The 12,020-nt window shown below is 39.5% G+C and overlaps 1 protein-coding gene across 1 annotated transcript; it reads left to right on the top strand.

The window, feature by feature from the left end:
• Positions 1–207: 207 nt before the first annotated feature.
• LOC113345502 (protein pleiotropic regulatory locus 1-like) lies at positions 208–5,501 on the top strand. Its single transcript, XM_026589270.1, has 17 exons — positions 208–489; positions 669–693; positions 911–1,016; positions 1,185–1,263; positions 1,868–1,936; positions 2,053–2,137; positions 2,373–2,465; positions 2,688–2,751; positions 2,852–2,937; positions 3,030–3,131; positions 3,326–3,409; positions 3,703–3,763; positions 3,844–3,910; positions 4,067–4,144; positions 4,413–4,477; positions 4,782–4,859; positions 4,945–5,501. The coding sequence occupies exons 1-17, from the start codon at positions 353–355 to the stop codon at positions 5,115–5,117; spliced, it is 1,452 nt and encodes a 483-aa protein (XP_026445055.1). The 5' UTR covers positions 208–352; the 3' UTR covers positions 5,118–5,501.
• The last annotated feature ends 6,519 nt before the right edge of the window (positions 5,502–12,020 follow it).

Genomic DNA, 12,020 nt, shown 5'->3' with positions numbered 1-12,020 from the left:
TCTCTTCTGTATAGAGAGTTTACCTCAACTACTTGGTTGCTTGACCCAACCCAACGGACCAGGCACGTAACTCCGCAGCCAACTAGACTATTTCTAGTTGCAAAGAGTAACGTTTGACCTCTTCTGCACCGCCATCATCTTAGGATCAGACGGTCAGTATCGTCTCGTCTCGCTTTCCAACAAATAGAAAAAAGGAACAAGTAGAGAAATTTCCGAATCCCCTCCCTCCTCCAGTCTTCTTCTTCTTCAGTGTCTCTCTGTAAATCCACACTACAGAGAGAAAACCAAAACCCCTTTCTTCACATCTCCGTGTTGTTGTTCTTCGTCTCCACTAGAGATAGTGAGTTAAGGTATGCCAGGAGTGGCAGTAGAGATGGAACAACCAGTTGAACCACAATCTCTGAAGAAACTAAGTTTCAAATCCCTAAAAAGAGCGCTTGATCTTTTCTCTCCTGCTCATGGTCACTATGCTCCTCCTGATGCAGAAAGGTAATATCTTTTCACAAACCCTTTCTTCTTACTTGCTTCTTCATCCTCTTCTTCTTTCAGTCTTACTGAATTTATAAACCCTTAATTTGTTATTCTCAAAAATCAAAACCCTAGTACTGAATTCTTGTTTCCTTGTTGATTTCATTGGGTTTCGTCTTCTTGGCGGTGGTGGTTATCAGTAAGAAGATACGGATTAGTTACAAGGTCAGTACTTTTCTTGTTTTTTGACCTAATTTTGTTCGCACATTGTGTTATTTTGTTTCTATCCCCCTTGCCTTAATTCATTAATTAGACTGTAAGTGGATGAAACGTTCATCATATTTGTTGAGAATGTAATTGGTTACCTGATGATTTCGCAGTTGATTGATTTTATTTATTGCAAGTAATTGGACTTATGAATTGCCTTGATTGAATTTTCAAGATGCATGCCGAGTATGGAGTGGTGGTGAAGAACTTGAATCAGTCTGGTCAGAAAGTTATTTCAGCGATGCAAGATAATAAAACTTCTGAAGTATTGGCTCTTCCAGGTATATTGCCGTTGTTGTTTATCTCCGTCGTTGTATTGCTAAAATTGGTTTGGTAGTTTAGTACTGGGTTGTTAGGATGGGAGATTTCCAGGAGCTAGGCGTCAGCATTATAGTTCTTGGCTTTTTGTAGTCCGTGTTTCCTTACTTACATGTCATTCTGTAATACAGGTCCTGAAGGTTCTGCTGATGTGCAAAGCGGGGCTCAAAACGCGTTAGTTGTGCCTCCTCCTATACAACCCAGAGGACCGTATGTTTATTCTTTCGTATCTTGTTCGCTTAATTTTTTGAAGATTTAATGATCCATGACTGGTATGCTTCTGCTTAACATAACCAATGCTTAGGTCTGCTTATAAGAGAATTGCTCTCTTAGGTCGTCTTAGATTTGGGATTCTATTTTTAAAGAAGAACATAAAAGATGTTTAGGATACTAATCTTAAGGGTAGAATAGTAGAGCTGTTTAGGATACTAAAGCTGGAGTCTTACTTTACTTAACATTAACAATATCTGATGGAGACAAAAACATTAGCCATATAGAACTTTCCTTAGAATTTCCAATGTGGGGAGAATCTCTACTTTATCAGAATGTGCTAGTTGATATGCATAGAGGATTATGCTAGCAGAAAAATTCAGAGGAATACGAAGAAGAGAGATTCAACAGCTAAGGTAGTGTCACTTGACGTTACCTTCAAGATTCCTATTGAGCAATCTTAGTTCTTTCAGTTTATTTTGCATCTGGTTGTTCCTTTACTTTGTGGGTCTAGTTTGACTTACAGATGCTTATGGGTACACTAAATTATTTGTAAAGATATATCTTCTTTCGTGGAAATGCTTATAGGTTTTACGTTATGCAGAAACCAAACAGGCATTCCGTTTAGAAGCACATCAGGAGCACTCATGGCTGCTCCAGGCTCATCAGAAAGGTGCTTATTTTATGACTTTGCATGCTTCATTAGACGCCTCTTGGCACTCGTCTTGCTTGCAGAGCTTTTTGCTTATATATTTAACCGCTGGGTTTTTATTATTATGTTTTGACTAGGAATCAATCAACTTCTGCCCTCATGGAAAGGATCCCTAGCAAATGGCCCCGCCCAGAATGGCATGCTCCATGGAGGAATTATAGAGTAAGCCTGGCAACTTTTATGTTTACTTGTCTTAAAATGCAACACGTTAATTTTGTATTAACCAACACACACACACAGTCATAAACTAAGTATGAGTTATTATGCCTTGCTAATTGCAAATTAGTGAAAGTACCATAATTTTCAATTTTCTCCGAAGCTTCCGTTGAACTTCAATCTGCAGTATTTCTGTAATGGAACTGTAGCTAACTAATATCATTTGGTTTACTTTTTGTAGGTCATAAGTGGCCATTTGGGGTGGGTGAGATCTATTGCATTTGACCCTAGCAATTCGTGGTTTTGTACCGGCTCTGCAGATCGTACAATAAAGGTTTTTTGAACACATCTATCTTCCTAAATGCTAGATTTATGTGGCTGGTGCTTCAGAATAGTTTATTGTATGCTTCTGGAATAATATCCAATCTTTCTTTAGTTACTTTAAGGGTTAAGCCACCTTTCAATATATATTTCTTAACTTACTCGTTGCAGTAGAAAACATACTCCTGTGTCGTGTTCTCCGATCCTTGTTTTTTGATTATTTCTTTTTAACTAGATATGGGACGTAGGAACTGGAAGGCTAAAGCTCACGTTAACAGGACATATCGAGCAAGTCAGGGGTTAGTTCTTTTGTCATAATTACACGAGCATGTTGTATGTTGGGTGCACAGTCTGTTCTTATTCAGCGCAATGCTTAACATATCTATTTTTTGTTATTAGGCCTTGCTGTGAGCACACAACACACGTACATGTTTTCTGCTGGTGATGATAAACAAGTTAAATGTTGGGACCTCGAACAGAACAAGGTCTGCTAATGCATTTTTATGGTATCTGGAAACTACCTATATTGCTTCATGTTGCTTGACTAACTTAATGATTTGGATTCATCTTTGGTCAGGTCATTCGGTCATACCATGGGCATCTGAGTGGTGTTTACTGCTTAGCTCTTCATCCCACCATTGATGTTTTACTTACTGGAGGACGTGACTCTGTCTGTCGGGTATGAAATATAAATCGATCCTTTCAATATGATTTCTTATCAAGTTCTTCGGTCCCTTAATTTTACTTCTATAGAACTGTTCAGTTGAAAGATGAAGGTCTTAATTTTAGGTCACAAGCTGGTTAGTTATATGCAAGAAAAGTCTTATTTCTCGCGCAGAAACTTATTTATTTTCTTTCTCTTCGGCCTCACAGGTGTGGGATATACGTACAAAGATGCAGGCCTTCGCTCTCTCTGGACATGACAATACAGTTTGTTCAGTTTTTACTCGACCCACGGTAAGAACTGAGCTTGTACTTGACCATAATTTTTTATGTTTTTGTTACAATTTGGCCAAAAAATAAGTTGTCAGGATGAAAATCATCCGAGCGTTGGAGCTTGGTTAAGAAGGAATTTAAATTTTAGGAAGTTGTGAAATTTTAAGGCTGGTCAATGTGATTAACACATTTGCAGAGAGAACCCATGGTTTGGAGGCTGGAATATGGGTCTAGAAATTCAAGATGGATTGATTTTAGTTTGACACACATGGTTTGGAGGTCATCCTTATAACTACGTTAATTTTTTTTTTCAGGATCCTCAAGTTGTCACTGGCTCTCACGACACGACCATCAAGTTCTGGGACCTTCGATATGGTAGTTATTGGCTTACTTATGCATTGAATTCTATTTTGAGTAAGAATTGTATTCCTTATAATTCATGTTGCTCCTTGTAGGGAAAACGATGGTTACACTCACTCACCACAAGAAATCTGTTAGAGCAATGGCACTTCATCCCACACAGTATGTATATTCATGACAGTCTTAATGTTATGACTCTTGTAGCCGATAATTGTCTCGATAGCATATTTTCACTAAAAACTTGTATTTCCGGTTCATTATTTTTGTTGTTTTTTTAGAAGCTAGTTGAAGTCACTGACATTATATCTTTACTTTCAGGCATAGTTTTGCATCTGCATCTGCTGACAATATAAAGAAGTTTGGCCTTCCTAAAGGAGAGTTTTACCATAATATGCTGTGAGTACCCAATTCATCATTGTTCTCCTCCCGAATAACCGTTTTTCTAATTGTCTCATAACTATTTAATGTGTTTTCCCAAGTTGAAATGGGATACCAATCTCTTTGGCCATGGTGATATGATCACTATCCCATCTTCGGTATCTGTTATCATTCGCTTTTGTACTTCTCCTCTAGTTAAAAGATTGACACATTTATATTAGTTGAATTTCAAGTCACCAGAGTTGTCTCCTGCCATGCTTACACCTCGGAAATTTCTTTTTTGCAGTTCCCAACAGAAAACTATCATAAATGCGATGGCTGTTAATGAGGATGGCGTAATGGCTACCGGAGGTATTTGTTTTACCTTGCTTACCTGATGCATATGGTTTTAAACTTTTAATAATCAACTACATCTGGAAGGGTGTAGGATGAGTTGTACTGGACTTTGTAACTGAATAACTCTAATTATAAGTCTTTCATAGTTTTCTGATCTTAGCCTCATGAGTGAATCACTGATTTTAATTTCCCTAAAGTAGAATGGCGTCGCCCCGCCTGTCAGACGCACTGGGCATTTGTATAGTTGTACCTATATAAATAAGATAAAAAAACCAAACAAACTGTTCTTTTAGCGCCTAACCTGTTTGATCTCTTGTAGGTGACAATGGAAGCATGTGGTTCTGGGACTGGAAGAGTGGACATAACTTTCAGCAATCCCAAACGATTGTGCAGCCTGGTATGCATATTTTGTCGTCTTGGTCATTAGGAAAGTTATTTTTATCAGAAAACTCATCTTGAATTATTTTTTTGTTTACTCTCAGGCTCATTGGATAGTGAAGCTGGAATATACGCCCTCTCTTATGACATAACTGGTTCAAGACTAGTTTCATGTGAAGCTGATAAGACGATTAAGATGTGGAAACAAGACGAAAATGCCACTCCGGAAACTCATCCACTCAACTACAAACCACCTAAAGATCTCCGACGTTTCTAAACAAGGTTTCGTCTCAGTACCCTGATCTTTCTCAGTCGTAAATGGAAGAACCTGTTAAAATGGTATGCATGATAAAATATGTTGATTCCTTAGCCGATATTCTTGAACGAAGGAGACTGTAATTGAAGTCAAAGAGTGTGGTCCCCTCTGAATGAACTGGTGCTAGTTTTGGGACCTATGAGCAGCAGCCAAAGCATTCGCTAACGTCGAATCTGTTTTGATATTTTCCTGTAATCTGTCAATAGTGATGCTATTATGCAGTTTTGGTGTAACACTAGCGCTTTGTTAAGTAAATTTTTTAAGACACTTGACCATTATGAACTGTTAATGTACTCCAACATCATTCGAATTTTCAGTTATTTTGGTACCAGTCTTTATTTGTCATGGATGGGTCAGTATGCACAAGAATAAGATGTGCGACTAATAAAGGGAATGGTAACTGCCAATAGTGTTTTGTTGTCATGTTAAATGCTTGCTGTCATGTTAGCCTTAGTGCCCTAAGTTCCAACTCATGGTGTACTCGAGTGCATGGTAGCACAATAATCTCCAAGGAAAAAGATTCTTGAAACAAAAAGCACAGAATATATTATATCAAGCCAAAAACAATTTGGCATCCGGGAAACAAACGAGGACTAAAGGGGTGATTACCGAGTAGATACTGTAGGGGCTATTCAGGTGATTACTGTGGCAATAGGGATCAAAAGGGTCGGTAGTTAAGGCCTGGGATGACCTACATGATATGGATGGGTTATGGAGAGTGATGATTTGGTTCAATATCACACGATTTATATAGGGGATACCAGTCCTACTAAGTGCTGATACCATTTCATCGATCTAACGGTCAGGATCGGTGAGATTTTTTTGTCCTATATAAAACGGTATCAGCACTTAATAAAACTGATATCCCTTTTTATAAATCATCGTATTAGATAATCCCTTGTTATTATCTTGTCAGAAGAATCAAAATCAATGATTAGATTTGTTTTTTTGATTATAATATCTTCCCGAGCACATAGCAGCCACTCTCTTTTTTGTTAATCTCCGGAGACTAAGAAAAACAGAACGTGACCAATTCATGGATGCACGTAGATAGGGAAAGTTTCCAAACATTGGAAATTCCTGTTACATCATTAATTATTTATTTATGTATTTATTTTATTTTATTTTATTTTGTTGGCAATCATCATAGGTTTTTGTTATTTTGAGATTCTTTTTCCTTTTTCTCAAAGGTGGGTAATATTCGTGCAAAATTTTTTTTTTCTTTTTTTTTTGGAAATGACAGGGATTAAGAGCAGTTCCTATGAAATCTGATCCCACTATGGACTCAACAAACATGAAAAATGGATATAGATGGAACATGTAGCGCGCATGATGAAAGTGCGGGCGAGCTAGAGACCAACGCTGGCGCCATTGTTAGTTGAAACGCCAGTGTTTTTCGTAAACGCGCCGCGTTTTTCATAAAAGCGCCAACGGCTCCTTCCATCCAACGGTTGTTGCTCCTTTTTGTTTCCATATAAATTCAGTTCACCTCCAGACTTAAAACTCACACCTTCTTCATCACTACCTCAAAATTACACAATTTCATACCATCTCTAATTTATTTTTATTTTTTTCAAACAAAATTATTCATATCAACTCAATCTACCAAAAAAAAATCTCATCTCAAATGTGGCACAACAGAAAAAGTGGTGAAGGCGAACTGGATGTGGAACGAAGATGTCGGGAAGAGTGACAAAGATCCCCACAAATTGAGCTTCCAACCTGAAACTTGTTTCACCATTTTGAGGGTGCTTAACAAGTTTAATCTATACTTGCTGGAAGGTAATCAAGTGCCTGCAAGATCACCACATGGTCCAATCTCGCAGGATTTTCGGAATGGAGGGCCTGCTTCCCACCTGATGGAACTCCAAGTAGTCAGGAACAACACAACACTAATCTAGACGTTAACACCAACGCCAAGAGATAAGAGGAGGTGGTCAGAAAGCTGCAAAAGCAGCGAGAGACGCAACCCAACGAGCATTAGAAGGGGGTTCAAGCGAGTTCAACTATGCTGATCACAAGGAATTCAAGATGCAGATAGAGTCAGGGACCATGGCAGTGCTTTAAATAATCAACGAAAAAGTCGTCTTTCGCGAGAAAAATACTACATGGATGTAAGCTAAGCAAGTTACTTTCCATGAACACTTCAATAATGAATGAACTACAACTTGCTGCATGGACTAAGGAAATGGGTGCGGCCGAACAACAACAATTCGCGGACGAACAACAACAAGTCGCTGCCGAACTACATCAAGCCCCTCAACAAACTGGCCAGTATGTGAATGTGGAAGAAGACGAAGATGTACTCGTTGGTTTAAAGTTACTTTTAATATAATTGCCTCAATTTTAATTTAATTGTACTCGTTTAAACAAACAACTTTAAATTAAAAAACATATTAATTAAAATAAACAACAATACTAAATTGAAAATAACATATATCTGCCTCTGTCTCGCCCCCGCGCACCGTCTCTTGCTCCTTTGAAAGCCCAAATGTGCTTAGTTAGATCTTGTCTTAGTTGTCCATAGATTCCCCGATTTTGGAGTCAGTCAGTGGCAAGTCTATATTCTCTTGCCGGACGCCCATGCTCCCCACAAGATTCGGCACCAAATCTTCATCTGGAAAACTCGTCCAGGTTGTGTCACGCCTGGTTTCTTCAATAACCATCTTATGCAGAATGATACAAGTCAGCATAATTTTGTTAAATTCTTGAAGATCAAAAAAGCGTGCCGGCCCAGCTATGATGGCAAAATTTCTTTTCAGTATGCCAAAAGCGCGTTCAACATCCTTTATGCATTTCATCTGTTGAGTGTTAAAGTACTTCATATCCAGTGCATGCAGTCAAAACTACCTAGAATTCTTGGAAAACCCCTCGGCGGTGTTTTCTTCAGTTATTCTTTGAACATCTTCCTGAGTAGGCTTTCTTAAAAAGGTTGGACCAAAATGCTCGACTATTGTTTTGCAAAACAATTTGAGATACCTAAAGGCGGTTGTTTTCCCAATACAGATGTAATCATATGTGGAATCCGCTGGTACCCCGTAACATTGTATACGGAGGGCCGCATTGACCTTTTGTTCGGGACTAAAGCCTCGTACATGTCGTGCATCATACTGATAATCAAATAAAGGTCGTACCTGACAAAGCTCGGCAATAATATTTTGCGTCAAGTTGCGGCCCATGCGGAATCGTCGCTGAAAATCCTCATCGGAATAGACACAATTATGATTAAAATAATCATGCATCATCTTTTCGTGGTAACGCCAGATGACCGTTTAAAAATGTCTGTTCCGGTGACCGTTTAAAAGTAGTCGTTAGCGATCTTGGTTCAAATGCCATCGTCTCTCTTACAAATGCCAGCGATTTTACGAAGAGCGCTCGTGTTTATCCTTCTAACGCCAGCGTCTGTAGTTTTTTCTCGTGCTTGACGGTCAGCCGCCCACTTTTTTCCCATAGTTTAAAATCCCATTTGACCATCCACCTGGCTCAACAGAAATTTGAGTTTGAATATTGCCATAAGAATTGCCCTAAGGAAACCCCAACCTACAAGAGCAAAAACGATAAAAAAAGAAGAAAGGTATAACATCGACTACAAGTCTACAAGGATGAAACATAGACCTTGGACTATTGGCCTTATTGCGGAAAGTACATTTTCCCTACTGTATCTTCAAAAATTATCTTCTTGGGGTCTTTAGCAAACAAGTTTGGAGAAACTTTCACAAATTATCCATTTGATTGTAGACTAGCAAGTAGGTCAACTTTTCCATAAGTGTGATGAACAGAGCAAGATATGAACTTGGTCCGAAGGCGCTTGATCGACTCTCATATGTGGTGGAAGTACCAAGGGGGTTTGGCAGTAGCGTCCAATAGGTAAGAGGTGGCAGTCAAAGAGTCAGTTCTGAGAGAAACTCTGGGATAATGCTTGATTTCAGCAAGCTTGAGCCCAGCTTCCACACCTTGAAGCTCATAAAGAGTTATAGACAAAGGCCTCAATCTCCCGGCAACAACATCCAAAAGGGTCTTCATTCTCATATCTAATTACATCCCCAAAACCAGCATTAATATTTGAGAATGAGTCGTCCGCATTGATATCTACCTCCCCAGTCACAAGCTTCATCCAAGTAATAGCCATTTGACTAGTGAATGTGTAGCTTGACGCACAATTCCATATAGAGGACAAGTATTTGTTCTCATTGCTGATCGGCATAACAAGAAAGCATGATTCCATCTTGAGCTTTACTTCCTCCACTATTTTGTAGAATACCATTTCAGGCGAAAGAGACTTCCGGCTAAAGATTATTTTGTTTCTCTCACACCAAATATGGTAGACATAGATATTGAAACAAAGCTTTCTGATTAATCCCACATCCTTCCCACATTTGATGTGGTGAATACACCACATTATCATCTCCTCCCAATCATCATGACCAGTACCTCTTAACCTCATGAGTCTCAACAACCTACTCCAAATAGTGGTAGCGTAACGACACTCGAAAAGCAGATGATAATCATACTCCAACATAAGATTACACATCATACATATATGATCTACATGATACCCCAATATAGAAGCTTCTATCTTGTTTTCAGACCTCTGTGGAGAGCTAACCATACAACAAAACATTGCCTTGTAATGTGATGAGTGCCAAATATTGTATATATTTATCCCTTTTTGTTGGCAATTTAACTCATCTTTTATGCATTAATTCTACATTTTATCCCATATTCTGTATTTTCATTGTTTTCAAGAATAAATATTTTTATTAATTAATTTTGCATTTTTAGGTAATAAATAAAGTTCGGATGGGTCGTGGAGCGGAAAAGAGCAGAAAAGTAGTGAAAAGCCGGAAGAAATTACGCAAGGAAGCCGCAAAGAATGGAGCGCACGTCCAAAAAGCTGGAAATGGGCTCAAGAAGGAAAAATTGTTCTTAAAGAAGATATGGGCTTGGCATACCCAAAGCCCACAACCCTTACCCAAACCCATTTTCTATAACCAAAACCGCCTCCATCTTCAGCCGTCGGATTGGATCCATCTCATCATCCGATGGTCGCTCCTTCATCGCGCATCAAAATCTGAAGCTCCTGCAAAACACCATAGTGCCTAAATTCCAAGCCTTCAGATTAGATCACATTTAGATCCTACGGTCGCTCCTATGCCTGTGCATCAACTCCCGATGATTCCGCCTTACACTACAGCACCTAACTCAATCTAGCACCGTTGACTTCGTTGTGTTCCACATCCAACGGTCGCTATAAACTGCTTCTCTCTTAACTGTCCGATCTACCTACCATCTCCATATCCAGCGGCTCAGCTTCGCAAATATCGAACTCGATGATCCCGCTTGACACAGTAGCAGCCTATACCTATACCCTGACCCGACCCATTCTTCTTCTCTTCCTTCTCCTTCTTCCCCGACAGTTGCAGGGCTCTGCAACTGCAACCCCTCTCTGCCATGCCGCCAACACCACCCCTGTCACCACCAGAACACCACCACCATCACCTACATCTTCCCTAGTCGTGTCTGTCTTATTCTTAGCATTAATTTTTAATGCTACCAAGAAGACATACATAGCTAGGGTATCACAGTGGAGAGAAGAAGGACAATAGGAGCAGGAAGAGCATCATAAGGACGATTCAGAGCATGGGTCGAGCAATTTTTGGAGTTTGGAAGCCAAATTTTGGGTAATAATTTAAACCCTAATTGTACTGTGTATTGATATTTTTGGGGAAAATGTGTTGAAACCCTAATTTGTTAATTTGGGTATAAATAGGATTGGTGTAGGAGATGTAAAAATGTGCTTGGACTAGCCAAGTTTCCACCCAATTTGGGTTAGGTTAATTGTTCCTGTACTTGTTCAATGCATGATATCCCTGTAATGCTTGTGTTCTTGTTGTATGTGTATCCTGTTAGTATGTTAGTATGTTAGATGTTTGTGTCACCTGTTAATTTCAGTTCAATGTTTGTTTGTGTGTGTTCATGTTAGACTCTCTTGTTACTGTTAAATGTGCTCTTGTTAATGCACTGTTAATGTTAATGTGTGATGCTCCTGTTGTCATGTTAGCTCATTGTTGTTGTCACTGTTAGATTAATGTTCATTTGTTGTTCCAATTCACTGTCTTGTAATGTTAGTTTGATGGAATGCTAGGCTAAGAAGCCTTTAAAGCACTGTTTTGATTGAGCAGTGGGGAGAAATTAGTGCTCATAGCAAGCTAATTTTCTTCCCACTCCATGTAATTGCTTAAACCTTGCTGCATAGTGTTAATTGAGTAGTGGGAAGAAACTAGTGCTCACTAGTGACAATGAGCAAGCTAGCTCTCTTCCCACTCTAAAAGAGTGCCTTAGTTTAGCTCCATGTTAGCTTAACCCTTCTTCCCCTGCCTTAGGCTAGTTGCCTTTGTGTCATTTCACTTTGCTTTTGTTTTGTTTTTGCTGTTTAGTTTTTCTTTCATTGCTCTGCATTGTTTGTTTCCCCTGCTGTTACTCCATCTTTGCCTTGTGCTGTGCATTGCCTTCCTAGCTGCTGCCAAGCTGCAGCTGCCTCTGCAACTGCTGCTGCCAAGCTGCAGCTGCCTTTCTCTTCTACTGCAGCACTTGTGCTGCTTTGCTTCTTCTGCTGCACCTCTTCCTTTTTCTGCCTGCTGCTGCCACTCCTTGCCCTGTAGCTGCTGTTGCCTCCTGCATCTGAGCCTCTGCAGCTGCTGCTGCCAATCCACTTCTGTGGCTGTTGCATTGCTGCTGATTGCTTTGCTCTCCAAAGCTCACTTCCAAAAGCCCAGAGCACAATTTGAGCCCAACTGTAAGACCAAAACCAAAGCCCAGTTCATTAAGGCCCAAGTCTAGTGAACTGTTAAGCCCAAGTAACAG

Source organism: Papaver somniferum, unplaced genomic scaffold (assembly GCF_003573695.1).
Source record: "Papaver somniferum cultivar HN1 unplaced genomic scaffold, ASM357369v1 unplaced-scaffold_81, whole genome shotgun sequence".
In the NCBI taxonomy this organism is placed as follows: domain Eukaryota; kingdom Viridiplantae; phylum Streptophyta; class Magnoliopsida; order Ranunculales; family Papaveraceae; genus Papaver; species Papaver somniferum.
Note: the sequence above shows the minus strand (reverse complement) of the source record. Positions and strands in the feature narration are given on the sequence as shown.